The sequence below is a fragment of the Sciurus vulgaris genome (genome assembly GCF_902686455.1).
Source record: "Sciurus vulgaris genome assembly, chromosome: 2".
Classification (NCBI taxonomy): Eukaryota; Metazoa; Chordata; class Mammalia; order Rodentia; family Sciuridae; genus Sciurus; species Sciurus vulgaris.
The window spans coordinates 12,557,597-12,580,797 of record NC_136462.1 but is presented as its reverse complement, the minus strand read 5'-3'; the positions used below and the strand labels follow the sequence as shown (position 1 = coordinate 12,580,797).

General features: G+C 39.5%; 1 protein-coding gene across 1 annotated transcript in view; it reads left to right on the top strand.

The window, feature by feature from the left end:
* UNC79 (unc-79 homolog, NALCN channel complex subunit) overlaps positions 1–23,201 on the top strand; it is a 258,705-nt gene that overhangs the window by 208,370 nt on the left and 27,134 nt on the right. The window contains 8 exon segments of the mRNA XM_079130155.1: positions 4,070–4,174; positions 11,211–11,288; positions 15,138–15,227; positions 17,427–17,592; positions 17,595–17,601; positions 18,521–18,707; positions 20,115–20,312; positions 22,284–22,361. Coding sequence (XP_078986281.1) covers positions 4,070–4,174; positions 11,211–11,288; positions 15,138–15,227; positions 17,427–17,592; positions 17,595–17,601; positions 18,521–18,707; positions 20,115–20,312; positions 22,284–22,361 — 909 coding nt within the window.

Genomic DNA, 23,201 nt, shown 5'->3' with positions numbered 1-23,201 from the left:
ATATTCTAAAAATTTAGAATATCTTAAAACACAGAATAGATAGTGGACCACAAATCAAATTTTTTTGGGGGGGTTCTTTTTTTGTGGGACTGGGAATCCAACTCAGGATCATAATACGTATTGGAGAGTCAGTTTCAAGGAGACCAAGTTCTCCATCATAGAGCAATTAAATTATAAATCCATAACAAAACTATCTCTTCATGTAATTGTTCAAAAGTGGCTTGAATAAAGGCTCCACATATAAAGAGACACCATGTACAACTTACATATATAAATTTTATTGAGTGTTGAGGAAGGTGTAGAGATTTGGGACTCCTTGGTTAAACCCTAAAGCAGCTGGGAGAGCCCCCTCCCTGACACACACAAAACCACATCAGCTCACAGACCCTCAAACATGAAGTAGTGTACATGCACACATCACTGGTACATGGTTGTGCTCTGTCCCACCTACACCCCAGGTGCCTTTGAGAGTCTTCTATTGACTGTTCTCTGTTCTCAGATGTCTGTGTCCTGTGCCCCCCTGTTGGATTCTGATGCAGTCCTTTCTCCTGCAGGACTGGGAGAGTGTGAGGAGTGTGTACATGTGTGGCATTAAGTTTGCATGTGATTGGGTGAGAGTAGACGTGCACATATGCAGTCAGGGCTGTTGACTGCCAGAGTCCTGAAAACTGAAGACAGTTGTTCAGGCTTTGTAATCATACATTAGTGTGATGTGTGTGTGTGTGTGTTTTCCTTTTTCAATTCATACAAAGGTGCTATATGGGTTATTGGTGTGTGCGATTTGCTATATTTGAAAATCAAAAATATATTTGTCGATAATGCAAAGAACAAAGGAAATATTATAAGAAAATTTACAAAAATATTTAATGCTAACCAAATCTGATTTTGGTTAGCATTCCGTTTTCAAAATTTGAGAGGTATATCCACAGAGATATTTAGGAGAAAATTTGTTTTAAGCACTTTTACTGAAAAAAAAAAAAAAAAGAAGAAAAAAACTAAGTGAACTAAACAAGTTAGCATAACAGGGTAGTCACAGAAAATTTAAGGAAACAATCAAGATAAGAACAAAAATTAATAACATTAAAAACATGGATACAATAGATGGCCAATACAACTAAAAAGTGGTTCTTCAATTAGACTAATAAAGTAAGCAAACCTTTGGCAAGATTGATCAGAAAAGTAGATAAAAGACACAGGTAGAAAGTATCAGCAATGTAAAAGGGAACATAACTGTAGACTTATTAGAAATTAAAAAAATACCAACTTTATGCCAATATACTTAGAATTCTTGATGAGGTACAGTTTTCTAGAAAAATATAATGTATGATAATCAGGAAAAATAAAAAACTTACTAGATTTAAATAATTAAAAAATGCAATCAGAAGTTTTAAAAGCTGTCCAGAAATACTAGTAGTAGTTCAGAGACACCTTCTGTTAAACATGTGGAAACAGGCTCATCTCTGCTTCATACAAACTAATAAAATGGAAAAAAAGGAATGCTTCCCAACTCTCTTTATGAGAACAGTGGAATCTTGATACCAGTCAGACAAGGGCAACAGGGGAAAGGAAAATTATAGGCCAATATCCTTTCATACATGAAAAAAATCAGAATGAATAACAGCAATCAATGCATTAAAAATAGAATGTCATGACCCAGTTGGGATTTTCCTGAAGTACAAAATGGCTTAAAAATTAGAACATCTATTAATGTCACATGTTGTCATATTAAAGGAGAAAAAGTTTTGACATTTTTCTTTAGCAGATGCAAGAAAAGTACTTTTTAATTTGGCACTCATTTATCATATAGTTTTATCAAAGTAGTAATAGAAGGGAACTTCCTTAGCTTTATCAAAGGAGGTCTATCAGAAACCTCTGGCAAGCATTATTTTAATGGTGAAGTGCCATCGATCCCCTTAAAATCTTAAGGATGATAATATCATTGCTTCTATTCATCATGGTGCTACTTTGTTAAACAAGACAGGAAGAAAAAATCAAGTGTAAGATTAGACAGAAAAAATACAACTCTCATTTTTCCTAGGTGATGTGATTGCAAATGGACCAGAGAGAATCTATAGGCACCTTTTTAGAATTTATAAGAGAGCTTATAAAGAATGCTGCATACAAATAATACCCAGAAATGACCCCTTTTTAATGTTAAGTCACACATGATTATAAAAATTTACTTTAAATTTCATTTGCTTTGGCAACAAAAAAAAATAAATCTAACTAGAATGTGCAAGAATGAGATAACCAGAAAATTTTATTGAAGAACATTAAAGAACATTAAATAAATGGAGAGATCTGATTTTCAAGGACAAGAACCAATATAATAAAGAGAGCTAGTTCTTGCAGAATAATCTACAATTTTAGAAAAAATTCTAATAAAAATCCTGGACTTTCTCTTTTGATAATGATGGGCTAGGTAATTTGCACCCTGTTTTCCCACTTAACATTAAAAAAAAAAATTTTTTGAAAAAGTGCACATTTTCTTTTAAACTTCTTAAAAGCATCAAAATGCTAATCAGATATAGAAGAATTGTGAGGCCAGAATCTGGGAGAGCGCTGTAATGCAGAGTTGCAAGCCTCATACTGAAGGTCAGTTTTGCCCTTAGGGTGTTTGTTGATGTGAAAGATCTGTCAATTTTGGGATTTTTGGCTAGGGAGATGAAAGTCAGAAGATAGGGCCTATCAAGAGTGGGAACCCTGATATCATATCCCTCAACCCACACATTTTTGTTGGCCACAAAGTAAAGATAAACTTGTCTTCAGTGACACAAGCTTAGTGTCAAACCCAAGTTAAGATATTACAAGCCTGTATGTGGATTAAGGTATCCCTAGTTGGCTAGTGCTTCCATGCACCTGGCAAAAGCAAACTAGCTGAAAGCTCTTTGAAGGAAGATAACATTTTTACCTGCAAGTTATTTCTACAAATAATTCTTAAATGGAGCATCCAGTGAACAGTCAACAATAACCAGACATACAAGAAGGCGAGATGCAGGAAAAGATAATGAAAACAGACCCACAGGAACTCTAGTTACTTGCTTGTGAAAGGATCAAGAAAGGACTCACAGGCCCTTCAAAGAGAATTGCAATGTGCTATTGTCCACTCTGGGTGTTCATGAGTGATCAATCCATTTGATCCATTTAACTATTATTTACTTTTCTGCATGTGCATTATACTTGACAATAAAAAAGGCTTACAGAATTAAATGTACTATCAACAGGAGGACTGATTGATGAATTTTGGTATATTCATACAATAAAATACTATTAAGCTGCTGAGAGCTACATCTGTTAGTAGGGATTATTTTTAAAACTTACATAGTGAATAATTATGAGTCACAGAAAGGTATCCATAGTTTGATAACATTGTAGAAAGTTTTTTGAAAAATGGAACAATGTATGTTTTAATGGAGGTATACATGTAGTCAGAGTGTGAAAATATACATGAAATAATAAGCAAAGGATTCAGAATGGCGCCTCCCTTGAACTAGGGAGGAAGAAAAAAGAGCACTATATAGGTATCTTCAACTGTTTCTGTAATGTTTTATTACTTATTTTGAAAAGAATGAATTAAATAAAGCACATTATACTGTTTGACAAGACAGGGATAGGTACCCAACATCTTCCATTCTCTCTCTTTTTCTCTATGCTTGAAATAGTCCATTTAAAAAATGAGTTCCTTGAAGAGAGTATAGAACTTTTAAACAGTTATGAGTTTCTCTCTAACTCATTTTGTATTGAAAAATGCTTTAGGTTTGTTTAATTGGTATAGTCCTTGGAATCTATTCCCTATGACTGTGTACTAAATCCTGTGGTTTTAATATTTAAGAGACAGCCTATCACTTCATACCCATTAAACTATGTGTCCTTATTGCTTCAGTAAACTCACTATGCACACAAAAATACCTTTTTTCTTTTTTGCTTTAATTTTATTTCTTCAGGATAGCTGTGCATTTAAAAATGCTCTTCTTCCTGATCTCGGAATTTGGGGAAGCTCTTTGACATATATCTACTCTAGTTACATTTATAAATCACTTACCTTTGCTGTTTTGTTTGTTTGTTTTAGGAGCGGGATAAATTCTACTTGTCTCGTAGTGTTGTTTTAGAACTTCTACAGGCCCTAAAGCTCAAATCTCCTTTACCAGATACAAACCTCCTTCTGCTTGTCCAGGTAGGCTTATGCTCTATCTGTAAAATGTTTTATGGGATCCATGTGTAACTGGAAAAATTTAAAGAGGTGAGGGGCATAAAGTAATATATCTTATATGAGCCCAAGTCCTAACAAATATGATGCATTCAGGACTTCCACTGGCTAAAAAAGAAAAAAAGAAGCATTAGTTTTGACCCTAGTGTGGAAATAGTTGTGTGAGGGACAAAAAGAAGAATGAGACAATAGTTTCTATCTTTAAGAAGTTTGTAATCCAGTAGACTGGAGGGGAAGCTCTCTCCCCAGAGCTGAGACAGGCCCACTGAAGCATAAAATAGAGCAGCAGGCTCAATATGACCACAGAGTTAGCTCGGTATGGGTGAGTCAGTGAATATTCTGGAAGGTGAATACTATACTATACTAATACTATACTATACTATACTATACTATACTATACTATACTATACTCAAATACTATAAATAACAGGATGTGCTGATTCCAATCAAGGTATAGGTGGGTTTCACAAGACCACTGAGGCCAACGGACTTGAACACATACAGGCAGACTCTGGAGAATCAGCAGTCATTATGCTTTTGGGCGTAGCGCTGCTTATGAGGACTCCTGCATCCTCAGTGACCTTAACTCAGCATCTTAGGCAAAGAGAAGGTTTTGATCACCTGAGACAGGCTGTGACCAGTGCCATAAGATAGAGGTAAACAGTTTGTGGGGAATCTGAGAGCAGGAGGGATCCCACCCATGTGGTATGAAATCAGGGAGGACTTCAGAAGAAGTGGCATTTGAGTTGGGTCATGAAGGATTTGGGGGTGCAGGCAAACTTTTTTGACCTGGAGTTGGGGTTTTGCCCAGAGCTTGACTGGCTTCAAACAATAGGGGAGACTGAGGCAAGAAGCAGAGTATACTTAGGGACAATGACATGAGGATGGGACTGAGTACAAGCAGGCTGGTAGTGCTAGAGGAGTCCACAGGCATCTAGTAAAGTGGGACCCTACTTCCCGCTCCAAGAGTTGAGGCTGGTCTTAAAAACTTGGCCGTGAGCTACAGTGGATCAGGGTATCATTCAGATGGCCATTGCACAAAGTGTCCGATAGCCAAATCACAGCTGTTTCCATTCACCTGGATGAGCGTTAAGGCCAGTTCCAGAGTCTGGCCTACCAGTTAGAGGACAAATGCCTGAAGAAAGTTAGGAGCTTGGTATCAAGGAAGTAGACAGAGAGCCAAGATGTGGAAAGATAAAGGAGAAGAGAACACTGATTAATTGATCATCTGTTTTATGTTAAGCCTTTATGAATCCTGAAATGTGTAGGTGCTATGCAGGATGCTGGGGAAGAGACAGATATGCCATTTGAGGTCCCTTCCCTCTAGGATTTTAGAATCTAGTAGGTGAAGTTGATATGTAAACAAAAGATTTAAACATAGTGTACAGGTAGAGTAATATAAGACGTGTGCTGAGTAAGGAAGTGGTGTCATAAAGGGACCATGTGGACCTGGAAGGCACACAGATGTTCAAGTTTACCTAGTAGAGAAGGGGAGGAAGAACACTTGTCCTTTACCACGGGATAGCCACTGTGTGGTTCCCTCCTTTCCCACTATAGACACTAATCATGAGGACCAGAATTGGGTTTTCCTCATAGGCCTGAGATTTAGTAAAAAGTTGGTTTTCTTTCAGTATATACCACTTTCACTGTACAGCCCAGGAGGAAGACAGAAGCAAGATCATAATCAGAAAGTATCTGTGCTCCTAAGGAGAGAAAAACTTTGGATTTCTCCCAGTGGGTTGTTACCAGCAGCCCCTCTTACTCACATAATTGCACAGCACCACCTTTGAGTACAAGCTACTTTGACAAAGCTGACCTTAAAGATGAACAGGGTCTCCACTGGAGGAGGACCAGGTGCCCAGGGCTTAGTGAAATAGCCTAGGAGGGATTTAAGGGTAGCATTGGCAGTGTCTGTAGATGCCGATGGCATTTCAGTTGTGATGTGTCCCCCAAAACCAAAGTGGGTTTCAGGGCCCTGAGGGTGCTTTCCTGTGAGCACTAGACAGCTTTCCCTCCATCTTGAGCAGGGCAGTTCTGTGTGGCTCATCTCCAGGGTCTGGCATCCCACATTGTAACTGGTGGGGGCTGGATTTCTATGAAGTACATTAGTCAACTATAATAAGCACTTGTCATTAGACAGCACAAGAACACTGACAGTTTAAATTGCCCAGTGCTTAAGGAAACTATGAAAACAGTGATTATGGCATCACAATTGGATGAATAAATAACAAAAACAAATTAGCTTTAGGAAGAAAAAAGGCAAAAAGTAGACACTTCTAAGTGTATTTTATGAATTTTCATCTTCCATTTCAAATGTAACATTTTCATTTTAAATATGTATGTGAACATACATATATACATATGTATACACATATATGTCATTGAATTGTGAAGTTTTAAAGTCAAGTTGTAAAATTATTCAGATTGGAAGGGTATTTTGGAGACATTTTGAGTTTCTGCCATGAGGTACAACTTTGTGAATAATGTGTCTTCCTTTTCTGGCAAAAAAAAAAAGTTAAACATCATGCCATTTTGAAGTAACACATCCTTCTTCTATAACCTCTTAGAGTAAATTATTTCCATTCTTAATGAGACGAATGGAAGGGAGGCATACCTTAACAACAGAGTAGTTCCCTTTTCTGCTCCAAATTATGGAGGGAAGTCCTCCCTGGGGTGAGGGAGGAACACCTTTATCCCTCTTCAGGACCAGAACATCTTCCTGTGAGTTTCCTGGTTCTTTTTTTCTTGTCCTTCAGTACCTGGACACTCATGCTGTTCTCTGGAAGACGGCAGAGGTGACAGCCTGCTCTCTCATAGCTCCTCTTAGCCCAGATGCTGTAGGCTGGACTAAGGGAAGCCTTCTCTTTACTGATGGGCAATGTCATTTTCTGGCCCCTGGATAACCAGGCTTACCGCATGGACAGAGAATGGTTCTGGAGCAGCCAGTGACTTTCTTCCTGGGTATCAGTAGTCAGTATGAAGGCAGTAGAGTGTGTCTGTTTAGCTGAACATGCCACCAGAAAACAGAAAAGAAAATAATAATTAGGAGGAAGAACTACCCCGGTGAACTCCATGAACCCTGGTTCCATCCGTGAGAAGAGTTGGTTGCTCCAGCCTTGAGGTCCCCATTTATTCTTTCACCCAGTGAGGAATCACTAGGGTATTTCATCCACAACTTCTCTAATCCATACCTTAGTAGAGGGATGTGTTTACTGAGGTGGAACCTTATGGTGTTCTCAGATAGGCCATACCTTTGCTGTTTATCACATACTCTAGCAGTACCAGAAACCTCTCATAGGGCAATGGAACACTTGCCCAAGGAATGTGGGATCATCCAAACCTAAACATTCCAAGGCAGTAACAGGTATCACCAGACTATTTTTAATTCCTGCAAATTCTGCCTGGAGGCCTGGCATCAGGGGGGATTTTCCAGCCTCCTCTTTGTGGTTGTCTGCTATTATGTGCTTGCTGTTGCTGTTGTTATACTTTCATTGAAGTTGGATGGTCTTAAATGCTCAATGGATTTGTTTTTTCAAAGAAAAAGAGGCACAGAGACTGGAAATAATTTACCAAATAGAAAAAAAAATGACCCTTTTCAGAATCCAAAATGGTCAACCAATCGGACACATTTCTCCGTCTGCACTTGGGACAGATGGACTGTCATGTTTTGTTTAATTCAAATCTAGTGACATTTTTTACCTTGGCTTACAACATTTCTCTTCTGCTGGTTTGCTATAGATATTTGATGTGTAAGAGGTTATTCTAATTGTTCTTGAGATGGATTAAAGGAGAGCATTTATAATAGAGCAATAACCCACTGAAAGTCATCATAAAACTGAGTTCAAATCAAAATGAATTTCCCCAGCTCTTTTATGTTTCAAGAGTAGATAATCTGCTAATTTGCATGTACCACTCCCACTCTGTGGGATACACCTGCATATTCAAGTTATGAGAAATCATGTCGGTAAAAGGTTTTCTTTTAAAAATAGGTTGGTTGTGGGCTGGAGGACAAAGAAATGGCAGCAGCACGGCTGTTGTCTCTAATTCACAGTTACTGCTGAGTGGAGTTGTTCATATCAGTTGAGTTCATCATAATCTGATCACTCTCGGGGATGAGAGGTGGAGGTACTATTTTGGGTATCATTTTGATAATGAATTTAGTAATGACACATAATGGATATCGTGTTTCTTTTGTATTCTTTTGTACTCCTGGAGGAGTGCATATTTCAGTGGCATATTCCTCTCTGAAAGTATGGAATTCTTCCTTCTACAGCAGTTATGCCCCACTCTGGTTTTAGTCACATCTATACTCTGAGTAATTCTATGCAGTTAAGGTGAAATCCTTTTCAGTCTTTGGTTGGCAACCATAATAAGTGAAGACAAAGATTTATCAATTTAGTTGCATATGATGTAAGAATATATTGAATTAAAATACACTGATAACAAAAAAGAATGAACTATTTGGGAGGTCAATGTACTTCTGCTCTTCCATATGCCAGACTCTCTGAGGCACCTCCATTACTACTAGGGTGATTTTTAAAATAAATTTTGACTTGTACAAGTCACCACAGGCCTGACATTTGAATCTGACCTCAGGTCCTGGCTGCTCACATGCTGATGAGGTGCTCATGCTGCCCTTGGTCTTCTTTGCTGAGAGTGGCAGGTGGCAAAGGCACCTGATGAAGGCAGACACTGGTGCTTGAATGTCTTACTTCTTTGCAGATCCTGCCTTGCCGTCAAGTGCCACCAGTCATGCAAGCACACTTTGGGGGGTCCAAACTTTGAACCATACATAAAGGAACAGCTCTGAGCACCCCACGCCTCGTGCATTATGTATGCTCCGTCTCCCCTGTGGCCTCTCTTAGCTGTACAGTTGCATTTCTATTGTAAATAAATGAGTTAAAATGAGTGCTGATGTCCTGACAGAGATTTTGGGACTTAGGTGTAAGTGATTGATCTCAGATTGCAGACTCAGATAGTTTTGGAAAATACTTTTTATGTGAAAATATGCAGCATCTGCCAGGAGATCAGGTTGGGGTGTTCCTGCTTTTCACTCTGTCCTTCTATCAAGTGTTAGCTCATTTTTCACTTACCGGTTTTGGCCAAAGTTAATAACTTCACAGTTTTTAAGCCTGATTTAGTCACTTTTTCTTAAACAGCAATTAGAATAAATCCGAGTTAGGTGAAAAGACATAAGCATACCTGGATAACATAATGGAAATTTTTAGGCATTTCCAGGATAACCCCAGTTGCTACTTTCTTTTCCACATTCAGAGTAGCTGGCCTAATAGATTCCTCATTTTCTGTAACAATATTTGAGACAAATGGAAACGACAGAATGTTAATAAGGAGATCTGTTATTCACTTCTGTCATGCGCCTCCCAGGACGGTGCTGCCTGCTGCCCTCTGCCCCCAGCTTGGTTACCTGTACCTAAACACCTTTCATGAAGGACCACCTATACCCTACTAGAAGGCCAGTTCTTAGCCATTATACAAGAATTCTCAGGGCTCCTTGCCTTGGAAGACTTAGAGCTCCACCTTGTTAGCCTGCTGCTGATGAATAGGGCTTAGACTTGGAGCCCCGATTAGCCGACAATATACTGGCTTCTGTTCCCTTGTTCTACAGCTGCTCATCAGGCCTCCCTGAAATTTTTTGTGTGACCCCAATCTGTGTTACTCCTCCCAGTTTGACAGGGATGGGACCTGCCTGGCTGCACTTGTGGTCTTGACCCGTCCAGTTTCCCTGTGTCTTCTACATGGATGAGAGGGAAGCGCTATTGCTGTGAAAACTTCAGAGCTTCTGAATTCTGCATAGTAGCACTTTCAGATCCCAAAGTTGCAGGGTCACTGGCCAAAGGCCAAGAAAGAGAAATTAAACAGTAGTTAATAACTTATAGTCAACTTCTCAGATCTTGTTTAACTTCTTTCCAAAAACCATAAGTAAATAGTTGGATGTTGCATTAAGTGAGAAACACCTGCCAAAATCTGTAAGGAAGCAAATCAATTGTAGTCTGGCAAATCCACCTTCAGTATGATCTCAATTCATAGTTGATTAATTGGCTTATTTCTTAAACTCTTCCTGAACCCCTCTGGGATGCTAGGCACTGGCTAGTGCCGGGGTTTTGACAAGCTCGTGGCCAGCTGAGAAACAGACTCTTAGGTCGCTGCAGTCTAATGTGATGGCTGTTGCAATGGACATGTGCAAAGCCCTGTGGGTGTATGGAGCAGGACTGGGGTCATTCTCAGCCCAGAGGAGACATGTGAATGAGGTGGAGGGAAGAAGATAAGACACCGAGGGTCCTTGGAGGGGATGAAACAGGTGGAGCACCAACTCTGAGGCTGACCTTCTATTTTCACTCTAAGTACATACTGCAGAAAATGAAAGTATCCAACAAATGGCAATGTTTTTTAATATTATTCTTAATAAATATTATATGCAACTAAATTCAGTCCTCACTTACTATATGGCTGGCACCATGACAGACGTCATGAAAATCTATGAAACTGTGCTAACAGTAACTGCCAAGAAGTGCTTCAGATAAATAGAAGGAGTGACTTTGAGGGGATGAGGCAGGAGGATTGCAAGTTCAAGGCCAGCCTGGGCAACTTAGTGAGACCCTGTCTTTAAATAAAAAGGGTGGGAATGTAACTCAGTGGTAGAGTGCCTCTGGGTTCAAGTGCCTCTGGGGCAGGGGATTGCGGGGAAGATAAGTAGATTGACTCCAGAGTAACTCTGACAATGCTGACATCTTTTATTTCTTTCATGATTGAATGTACTATTTCAGTACTACTTGGCTTTCTGGGCAAAGTAAAATCTGCACACTCATGCCGTTTCTATGCTGATAGGAATGAACTGTCTGATTAACATGATTAACTGAGGTATCCAGGGCAGACTGTCATGAAAGTAAACACTAATGAGTTTAAGCCATTTTAATAAAATTACAAATTACTTATTACTGTCCAAATACTCTTAAAAACACTTATCCTTTCGTTTCTTTCTTAGTTTATTTGTGCAGATGCTGGAACCAAACTAGCTGAGTCAACAATCCTGAGCAAGCAGATGATAGCCTCTGTCCCTGGAGTAAGTCCTGACCAAATTAATTGTCTGCATTTTTTATTTCATAAAATAGTGGTTATGAGCGTAGACTTTAGGGTTTAGGGTTTATGAGGTCACTCCAGGGTTTGAGGCCTGCCTTTACTCACTGTGTGATTTTCTGAGAGTTATTTAATCTGTGATTCTTTGATTTGCATTATATGTAGTATGAGTTATAACTGGGATGTATACACTGAGACTGAAATAATGCATGTAAAGATATTAGCACGGTGCCAGCCATATAGTAAGTGAGGAGTGAATTTAGTTGCATATAATATATATTAAGAATAATATTAACAAACATTGCCATTTGTTGGATACTTTCATTATTTCTGCAATTGTAATTAATTGTCGTGCAATGAATTAAGTGTTATGCAGTGAACACCTTTGTATATAAATCTTTGTCTATTTTGGATTATTTCTTTGTCAAAGATTTCTGAAATAGAATTATTATACAGTGTTTTTAATACTAGTTTTGATACTAGTTAGAGTAATGAAAGATGATATGTGATGAAATCCCAACTCCCAGCAACTTAACACCAAAGAAACTTATTGTTTGCTCATGTGAAATTTAAATAAGTACACCAATGACAAAGGAAAGGAACTACCACTCGAATGCTTGGGGATCAGGTTTCTTCCATTGTCTGCAGCCTTCTGCAGTCCCCTGGTAGTTGGAGAAAGGCAAGAGAATGTGGTCCATGGAAGACGTTCATGGGTTAGGTCTAGAAGTGCCTGTTTCTTCTACTCACGTTCTATTGGCTGGAACCCAGTCACATGACCACAGCTAACAGCCAGAGAGGTGGGAAATGTGGTCTAGTTGTATGGCAGGGAAGAAGAAAAGTGACTCTGGGAAGTGGCTGGCCCCTCTGCTACCCTCAGTGTTCCTTATTGATTAACTTTAGAACTCAATATTTACTACCTATATGATAGTTTTTAAAAAAGCTCTAATATGTAAAGGTTTATTGAAATCAGTAAGTAAAAGGCAAATATTCAGTAAGAACCAAAAAGCAGCAGTTGTAGCATTCACATATAGAACCCTTCCAGGGACCAGTGAATAAACCATTTGAAAGAAACCTATTACCCTTACTTGTAATCAGTGAGTTATAAATTAATAAGATCTAAATAAAGTAAAGCAAAATAAAATATTAAAATACTTAAAAATATAAAAATTAAAATCGGCTAGTAATTCAGTAGATTTTCTTTTAAAAAAAAAAGTCACTTTAAGGGGAGGGTAAAAATCACTGGGGGGAGAATGTATATAAAGAGCATTGCATCCTTAATATATACAGCTTGATGATTGAAGATGGAACACACCTGTGGACCCATCACAGCACAATCTGTGCATATCTGTCAGGTCCCCATTTATTTACTTGTTTATTATTAGTGATAAGAACACTTAATGTAAGATCAACCCTTGTGACAAATTCTAAGTATCTGGTAGGCACTGTGCTGCCCAGTAGAGCTCTAGGCTTATTTATCTTGCGTAAGGATGTTTTGTACCTTGTGACTGGTCCTTCTGATTTATATCCCCACCTCAGATTTTTCTTAATGATTAAACTTATTGACGGCGAAGTGAAACAAGCATTCTTTTTAGCTGTTGGTGGTAGTGAAACCAACCTCTACTAGAGTGCAGTTTAACAAGCTACTTCTAGGAGCATGTTTGAAAAAATGAATATGCACCAAAATATTTATATGCAGATATATGTAGCAAAACATCCCTTAAAATAGCAAAAATATGGAAACAAATATAAATGTTCAATATTAGGGTATTGTTTAATAAAGTAAGGTAGACCTGACTATTATAATGGGGCTACCAAATCAAGGTTTCAAAGAATATGTAATTGGAAAATGCTTGTGATGGATTTAATTAAAGAGCAAGTTAGAAAAATTTTATTTCAATCTTATAAAAATTATGCATATGTGTGCTTATTATATGGCTTCAGAAAACTTGAAAGAAAATATTAACTGTAGTTTCCAAAGAGGTGGAGAACAAGAATTAGAATTACAGTGATTTTAATTGTTCTTTTTAGTAACTTGTATTTTACAAATTTTCTACAATGAGCATGCATTACTTTTATGATTAGGAAATGCAACTTTAAAAGTCAAATATTTTTTTGAAGAAGCCTTGCATATGCTTTCCTTCAGTCCTTGTGTTTGAGGTTAGAGGACATTTTCCACTTCTTTTTCATAATTTTCCTATTGAAATAAATATGGGCCTTCTGAAGCAAATGGAGCTTGACTCCTTACATTCTGTTTTGTTTTTTAAAATAACACATCTAAGTTATACTACTGCATTACAAAGTAAAAAAAGAGGGGTTGTGAATTATCTGTTTTGTTTTGTGCATATAGCTGGCTCCCTACATCCTGACTACAAAGTGGATTTTAAGACTTTTACTGGAAATAGTTGCTGTCTCTAGAACAAAGTACCTATATAATAGTAAAGTCTTTGCCCTCATTTCTTGAGATTCAGACTTAAAAAGCGAATATTGAATAATGCTCCTAGTAATTACTTTCCGTGACATTTGCCTAGTTGAACTGGTATAAAATACTGCTTATGAAAGAAACAAATCCCTTTCAAGAAATTCAAGAACAGAGTCCATGCTTCTATTTGCATGACATGTGAAAGGTCAAAGAAAATGGAATAAACCGGGGGAAATCCTTCTTGCACTGAAGGATTCATATTGCAAAAGCAGGAACACAATAACCTTTTATAATTCCTTCACTTGATTCAAATTAAAAGAAGAAAACCTTAGAACATATGAAATGCTTGGAAAACACTCTGACAGACTGCCACTGGCCTTATTTTACTGTTTGTTATCCTGTCAGAAGAACTGACAAGCGTAGCATTCTAGAAGAGAGAGGAGGTGATATAGTTCAGTGCTGTGCAGATTTACATGAATATGGGAAAATGAGAGCCACTGGGTGAGCTAGTTAAGTATATAATGTTCCAGATTTTCCTAAAGAAAGCCAGGAGAGGCCCTTAGCATAGTATTCATACGGCTTCAAAGACTGCCTGCTTTTGATCCACATTATACCCGGCCTGATGTGTGGGTTCTCTCATACAGCTTTGATGTAGCAGCCTGTCTGTTCATTTTCCTTTGCTTTGCTTATAATCCTAAATTTGGTGCATTTTCCCTGAGAAAGCAGGTCTCTGCTGTTTAATAATCTCAAACACAAACATGCTTTCTTCTCCTTTAAAAGTTCCCCAACATACTTCAGGTATGTGGAGAAGGTGATCATTTTTGTTTTTTTCTCTTATCTATCCTAACAAGAACTTGGCATGGATATCTGGATCTATTTAATAGTGCCCCAAGTATGTACACAGAGTTAAGTTGTAAGTGACTTGACTTGAATATAAGAATTTTCAAGTCAGCAAAACAATGTTTATATATACATATTTAGCAATATGCCTGTATATATATACATGCATATATAAAGAGACTCAAGATTCTGGTGGTGGAATTTCATAACACATTTTACTTGCATTTAAGATTTCCCCAGAGTGATAAAGATTTAACAGTTTTGGGGTGATAATGGCGTTACACACGTTGATTCATGTGTATAGACCAGCTTAAAAATAAGCAAGCAAAAATCAGTTTCATTAACCAGTGGAAACAGCATTTAACCCTGCCCCTCATAGACTCCCCTGTGTCTTTACTCTCTGCCACAAACCTTTTAGTAATTTCTATCGTACCATAGCCAGATAATCACAAACTAAACTGAGTGGTGGAGTGAGTCAGAAATCCAGAAAATGCAACAGCTCCTTAGCAAGGAGGGTGCAGCTGGAGTGGGACAGGCAGATACGCAGCCGTGGCCAGCCATGTGCTTGTGTTTCAGTGTGGGACCGCAGCGATGGAGTGCGTGCGGCAGTCCATTGGTGAAGTGCTGGACTTCATGGCAGACATGCACACACTGACCAGACTGAAGGTAGGACCCCACCACCCCTCTTAGATTCACTAAATGCAAAGACCTTTTAAAGGATTAAACAGATCATATGGGAATTTACTGCTTCCTATGGAGGCAGTTGGGACATTGTTAAATGAGCCTGAAGAACTAGGGTCCAGTTCTGCAAAAGAAGCAAAGAAGAAATGATATTCATATGACATCAGCTTTGCACACACCTTTATTTTTGCCATCTATTCAATTTTCACAATGTCCCTATTACAGTATTAGCCCCATTTTACAAATTGAAAAACTGAGGCTTGGTTTGATGTAGCACTCCAGTCAAGGTGACAGTGCTAAGTAGTTGAACCTAAGGCTGTTGTGACTCCCCATCCAGTCTCTTTTCACTGTGCTACATGGAGCCATTTAACTACCTGGAGCTTCAGTTTCCTCATTTGCAAAGTGAGTCTACGATACTTCCCTTGTCTGATTGTTATAAGGTTTATGTAAAATAATGTATGCAAAGAGAATTTCCTAAGTGGTAGCACATTATGCAAACATAAGCCATTTATTATTTTTATCTGCAATTGAAGTTATCTTTCTCAAGAAACTAATTAAAGAAGGGGGAGAGAACAAAATTTAATTTGCATATAGACAAAATCTCAGTGAAGTTAAGTTTATTGATTGTTTTACAGGGTGGAATGAATCACCGATGTGGGTCCACTTCTCTGCCATGATTCAACCAGGGGGCCAAAAGATTAATAGTCTCAGAGACTTGAGGAAGGCCCTGAACGGAGGGCAGATGTTTGGATTCAAACATGATCCAAAGAGCAGCCAAATTACAATCTAGCACTAAATGATTTCTTTTTGATAAATAGGAACCTGGTGATCCAAGAAGTTCAGCAGCCAAAAATGTGGTTCCTTCTTCTCTGAACTCAGTTTTAGACACTGCTTAGATTCATCAGTGTTTCTTGGTACAGTGATAAATTTGCAACGTGTTAGGTGAAAAGGAGAATCAAAGTTAAGCCCATCATGTGTTATGTAGAGAAGAAAAATAAGAAGTGACATGAAAGTAGGAGGGGAACTATTAGATAGTGGTGAGGGGGACCAGGGGAGGTGAGAGGAGAGATCGGGAGGAGAGGAGAGACAGGGAAACAGGGAGGGTGGATAGTATCAAGTATGTTTCATGCGTGTGTGAAATTTGTGCAACGAACCCCACTACTTTGTGCATTAACATGCACTAATAATTATAATTAAAAATAACTTGAAAATTTCTCACCATGTCTAAACCCAGTCACTTTTAAGAAAGCTCCCTTACCTTTTGGTCACATGCTGGTTACTGATTGCTGAATCCAGCACCTATACTTAAAATGACATTGATGCATAAAGAAGAGGAAACAATTATCACTCAAGCATTTTTAAGCTTGTTTTGCCAGATATTTTTAAAAACATTAAGAAAGATCCATGATGATTAAAAGGTTGGGAACTATAGACATAATCCAACCATCAGACCTTGCATATTAGGAAACAGATCAGAAAGAAGGTCTAGTGGCAAGTAGCTTCTCCTGAGTGCCATGTAGCTAGTTAGGACGAACCAGACTGGGTCTCAAGTCCCAGTTCAGTGTGCTTTTCCATTAAGTCACACTGAGCATAACTTTCAAAATTAATTTAGAAATATGTATTGAGCACCTGTAATGTGTCTTGCACTGTTCTTGGCATTGGGGTTGCCATGGTGAGTGAAAGCAGACATAGTAGCTGCCCCCATTTAATTTATAGTTTGCTGAAGGCCAAATTTAAGGAACATTTCACACAAACCAACTAAAATTATGACTCACAACTGCTATGAAGAAGCGGTGGACAGTGGCATAGACCAGCCAAGGAATTCAGGGAAGGCTTCCTAGGGGAAGTAACTAAAGCTGAAATGTGAACAAATGGGTGAGAAGGGCAGGGGCAGTGTTTCAGGCAGAGGAACAGCAGTGGGGAATAGCAGGGCCAGGGCAGCTGGAACTCAGAGTGGATGAAGGTGGGATGTGGAGCTGCAGAAGTCCCTTATTCCAACTGTACAGGCCCTGCTGAGGACCCATTCCCCCCTTGTCTATAAAGCAATGTGAAACCACTCAAGGCTAAGCAAGTTGTGGGCTCGAAGTGGTGATGGAAGGGCGAAAGGACCACCTGATGTTTGAAGAGTGCCTCGACTGTTCCCAGCCATCTGCCAAAGTTACAGAATATCATTTGGTTTTGCAGAGCCACATGAAGACGTGCTCCCAGCCTCTGCATGAAGATACGTTTGGTGGACACCTCAAAGTTGGCCTGGCTCAGATTGCTGCTATGGAAATCTCCCGGGGCAACCACAGAGATAACAAAGCTGTGATTCGCTATCTGCCTTGGCTCTACCACCCTCCTTCTGCAATGCACAAGGGTGAGACCCTCATTATTCTAGGGATAAGAAAAGACAAGGCAGGAATGCCCTGAGGCTCCTGGGGCTCATCCAGAGCTTGCGAATGCACTGAGAGTAATGAGAGTAAAATCTGATTGGTTAGGAAGATGGAAATCAGGATCCCACCCCATACTTACTTTCTGACCTTGAGCACTTTGTAAGAAACTTGCCCTTGTACATTACAAAAACCTCCATCATCCTTGTGGATGAAAACTTAAAACAGAATCTCCACTTTAGCTCAGTTTCAACTAGTGAAATAATTCTATCGATACATTTCCAGCACTCACATGGCCGCTGCTTTCAAGTAGCTTAGCTTCTGGCTGGAACCAAGTGACTGCAGGGATAAATAGTGCCAGGAGGTGCAAGCCCCTGCCCCTGCCTCTAGTGGGGGCGTGAGGAGAAGCACACATGGGCTGGTTTCCTTGGGAACTCAGAGCAGACCTGAGCCTGCTGTTTTGCACGGTCTGCCTTCCTGTAGAGGAAAGGATAGGGGTGGTGAGGAGAGCAGGAGGGGAAAACTGAGCAGAAATCTGTGCAGCTAGGTGTAGTCTGCTTCTCTGCTCCCTACTTCAGTGAGGATGTCAGAGAAGAACCTTCTGCTGAGAAGAAAGGAAAGGGTTCAAAAAGAAGCAGGTCAGAGGCAGCCAGGCCACAGAGGAATGATACTTAATCCTGTGCTACCAACGGCTGCTCTTTGCTCAAGAAGTTAAGCTTCAGGATTAGAGTGGAAAACAAGAAAACAGATGCATCATTTGATTGACATTCTATCGCCTTGGTGTTTTATTTTATGTAGTTGCTGGCAAGACCACATTTTTAATCTCTTCCTTCAATAAACATTCATTGTGCATCCAACAAAACAGAAAACATAAACTCATCTTTAACACATCTTCTTCTCTAACAGACCTAAAGAATTCATCGAGTGTGTCTCCCACATCCGTCTGCTGTCGTGGCTGCTTCTGGGTTCCCTCACTCATAATGCAGTATGTCCGAATGCCTCCTCTCCCTGCCTCCCCATACCTCTGGATGCAGGTTCCCATATTGCAGACCATCTTATTGTTATCCTGATTGGATTTCCAGAGCAATCAAAGGTAAGTGATTTCTGCAAGATTAGAACCATATGCATTGAAATTGCTAATGGAAACCCTTATCAGCCAATTATGTTTCTTCTCAGAAGTAAATGCATCTTGTCACTTGCCCTCCTGTGGATGTTAGAAAAGCAACTTTGTGCTAATGCCTTATTTAAAGTTGTTTAAATTCCCAGACTGTCTTTTTTTTCCCCCTAAATTGTTTTCTGGCTTACTCTTATGAAGATAAATTATGGGGAGGCTTATTATTATGATTATTACAATTATTGTTGTACAATTATTATTGGCTTCCCAGGCATTTCTGTCTCAAAATAATGAAGAGAAATAAAAGGCTAGAAATATAATACAAATTCTGTGATCAGTTTTCAGAACTAAGGCAGGAGAGGAGGAAAACTTATGCTCTAATTCTTCATGCACTCTTTCCAATTAAAACCCCTACGGGTCATGAAAATGCAACATGAAAATAAGAAGGCTAGTGGGGAGTTCCCTAAAGCACACCCTGGAATCACCTGTACAGAGGAACTTTGTAAATTGTAGACAGGTGACGTACTTCTGGGAATAAAGTAAGGCCCAGCCAGCCACCAGTCGTGAGTCTGCTTGTGCAAACCAGATACTCCTAACAAGCTATGATGGCAAAGGGCCTTTTCCAGAGTTCAGACAAGTCCTGGGAGGTCCCAATGGGTTTGGGGCAGTTGGGATTTGAGCCAGGGCAAGCTGATAAAATGAGGAACTCACCCACCCATGTTTGCCAAAAGATATCAGGCAATCAGTTCCTACTGTTTCAGTCCAGATCTGTGTTTGATTCCTAACAAAGCTACTTATAATTTTGTGAGCTTGGAAAAGTTTCTTAACCTTGCTGAGCTCCAGTGTTTCACCTGTAGAGCAGATTGAGGGGATAGTTTGAGAGTGGTAGAGGTGATCTGTGACAAGTCTTTCTCACTGTCCCTGGTATTCTATAGGTACTTACTCAATGCATCTTCACCACTCGTAGGAGAACCCTGGCGGCTGCTGCTACAAGTGTAACTACTAAGAGCTGGGCAGTGCATTCTGTAGCACCTCGTTTACTCCTAACTCCGCTTCTTGGAGCAGGCTACAGTCATCCCCATTTTACAGATCAGGGAACATTCTAAACCAGTAGAATGATTATTCTTCCTGATGTGGTTTAACGATAGGAATGTCAGTTTCATTAAAGAGCAAGGAGGGTGGGCAGATCTGTTCTGTTAACGAAGGTGCCCTCTCTTGGAAAAGAGGCTTTGTTCTCTGAGCACACTCCCACCTGCAAGGAAGAGCAGACTGTTCTAAGGCGATGAGTCATGAGTTTGTAACTGAGATAACTCCTGTGTGCATGGGCTGTGCTCCCTGGCAAGGCGGCCAGGGGCACGCAGCAGCGCCCTGTGTTCTCCTCTCCAGACCTCCGTGCTCCACATGTGCTCCCTCTTCCACGCGTTCATCTTTGCTCAGCTCTGGACGGTATACTGTGAACAAAGTGCCGTGGCTACGAGTGTCCAAAATCAGAATGAATTCAGCTTCACGGCGATACTGACAGCACTAGAATTTTGGAGTAGGGTGACACCCAGCATCCTCCAGCTAATGGCCCATAACAAAGTGGTGAGTTCACAGAGAAGACTCCCCTCTGGGTGCAGCCTCAAAATATCTGGACCACACTCAGTCCCTTCTGACACCTGTTCTTCTACGGATCTCATTTTCAGATTATGTACATGCATCAGGGATTTATTTTGTTATAAGATGGACATTCAATTTCATAAGAATTTTGGTTGAAAACAAAACAAACAGTAGTCAAGAGATCTGTTATATTTCATGGTGACACTTGAAAATCGCTTAGAGGTATATTTGAAGTGTTCTCATGAAATAAAGCAAACAAGTACTGCATACGTAAATATCTTCACTTAGTCATTCTACATTATATATATATATATATATATATGTATCAAAACATCATGTTATAGACCATAAGTATTTAGAAACCCAAACAAGTAAAAAGCACACAATTTTTGTTTTTTCTGCCTAACGCCAAATGAACTTTATGTGTAATTTCTACCTTTAAGGTGTTTTGGTGCCATAAAGTCAGAGAGATAGGAGGGAGAGTAATACAATTTTTGGATTCCAAAACAATTTGGGGAAACCATAGCCAATTAGGTCATCTTTTTATGGTGGTTTAAGAACAGACCGACCCTAGGAGTTCATTCTCCTTAGCCCAAAAGAGCCTCGCCTTTTGTGTTGCCCTGTAAGTGATTTTCAAACTACTCCCCAGTTTTCAAATCCATTTTACTGTATATGGTTCACCTTGAGAGGGGCTGCTCCAGACTGCATGGAAAATATCCGGGGAATGGTTAGCCTGAGCGTACTGCATTGAATGAGGTTGGTCCTCACGGAGTCAGTTGGTGGGTGGATGGGAGGAATCACAAGGAGTCCTTCGGTCCTGTTGCTATGCTAGATGAGGCTGCTCAGCTGGGAAGGCAGCAGCCAGTGTCTTGCTTACAGGAGCAGCACCAGCGGACTGGCACTCTGATGATTCCAGTGTGCCAGCTACTGTCACTGCACTGTGCACAAAAGGCATTTGGGACATGAGTTTTTAATTGATCGAATATTAGTCTAGGAAATATTTTCCTTTAGCTCTAGTTAAAAAGGGGATTATGTATTTCCTTCAGTTAAGCCATTTCTTTAGAGAAGCACATGTTACAGTTTTATAGTGAGGGAGAGGTTTTAGTTGAATGTAAATGACGTTACATGAAAATGTTAGGGTTTACAAACAGTTCTTTGAGCTCTGAGGATAATGACATTCATTGGATCACAGATTCTAGGGTTAGAGGAGAACCTGGACAGCAAGCATTCTACTCTGTTATTTTAAAAGCAGTGAAACTGGGATCTTACACTTTAATCTAGATATTAAAACTTTCCTTCTGTTGTTATTAGGTTTTGACTCCAATGTTATAAATGAATGTGTTGCCAGTGAATTTTTTTTACAAATGATGTTTCAAATGAATTTGAATTAATTTTATTCTGAAAAATCTTGTCGAACAATGTAAACCTATCTGGAGTGTTCAAGATCCAGCCTCTGGCATTTCTGATGAGGGATGTCTTCTCCATTGTGCTTTGGAACATTTCATGGCTCCCTTGTTCCATAGAGAACAAAGCCTCAGAGGCAGATCTGCAGTAAGTTAAACAGCCATTTCCAGTGGGGAACAGTGAAGACAGGATCAAGGTGGAGAAAATGACCTAAGCCCAGAGTACTCTACTCGAGAATGAAGAAGGCAAAGCCTTTGTCCTCTGGTGTGAGTCCTAGGCTGTGCAGATTAGTGAGGTCAGTGACTGAGTACCCTCTGCAGCCTTGAGTTAGGTGAGAAAGGAATGACAATTCCAAGACCTCTGGAGGGTTTTTAAATTCCGTTTCCTGTTTGAATTTTAGAAGTGAATGGACACCACTCCCTATGGTCCCCTGTGCCCATTATGCAGAAAGCCTTCCTAGGCACAGGGACATCAGGCACTGTTTCTGTGGACTAGTTCACGGGGTTTCCATGTCACTGGGAGTGGAACTGATTTTGGTGTTTGTTGTTTCAGATGGTAGAGATGGTGTGTCTCCATGTGATTAGTTTAATGGAGGCATTGCAAGAATGCAATTCAACCATTTTTGTCAAGGTAGGACACTTATGTTTTTTATAGACCATTTCATATTTCTAAAAACAATGTGGATTTATTTCAAATGTATGTTACAAGGAAGAAAATAAAATGGATTTAGTTTTAACATTTAGAGTTGGGGCTGGAGGATTTAAACTTCTGTACCAACCTTTTACCAAATGGTTCTTGTTATTTTTGCTCTTGTTCTACCACTGCGACCAACTCTACCATGTCAGACAATGACTGCATGTGCACAGGAATGAAAGTTTTGCTGGGAACATTGATCTGAAAATGACTCATTGTAGCATAAATTGGTTGGTAGTACTTCACTTTGTGACAGATATCTGGAAAACCAAGGAAAATAGTCTGTGATTGTCTGACCTGATATCTGGTGCTTTTCTCTAAGATAAATGAATTCTATTTTAAATATTATTATATTAAGTCAGTATACAACATATAATAACCCAAGCACATGTCATCTACCCAGAGACATCAGAAACAGACTAGCGTGGCGCATAATCAGAAAGTAAAGTAGAACTGGGTTCTCACTCCTTTATCTTTCTTACTCATTATCATATCCTGTCCCTTGCATCATTCTGCCTGTGTCTCACTGGTCATTCTTCTGTCCTCCTCTTATTTTCTCCTTTCCTCTTCTGTGTCCTATTATCCTGGCTGCCACTTGCCAGAATGCATCATTTCAGAACCTTCTAACTTGCTGTTTTACTTCTTGGTTAATTCCACTCTTGGTTAAAGGCACTTTTCATGCTAACTCACACTGTGCTGAAGAAAAGCAGCCCGTTTTCAGGGAAAACTTGACTGTTATCAGAACTGTGCAAGGTCACTGGTTCAACTGGTATAGAG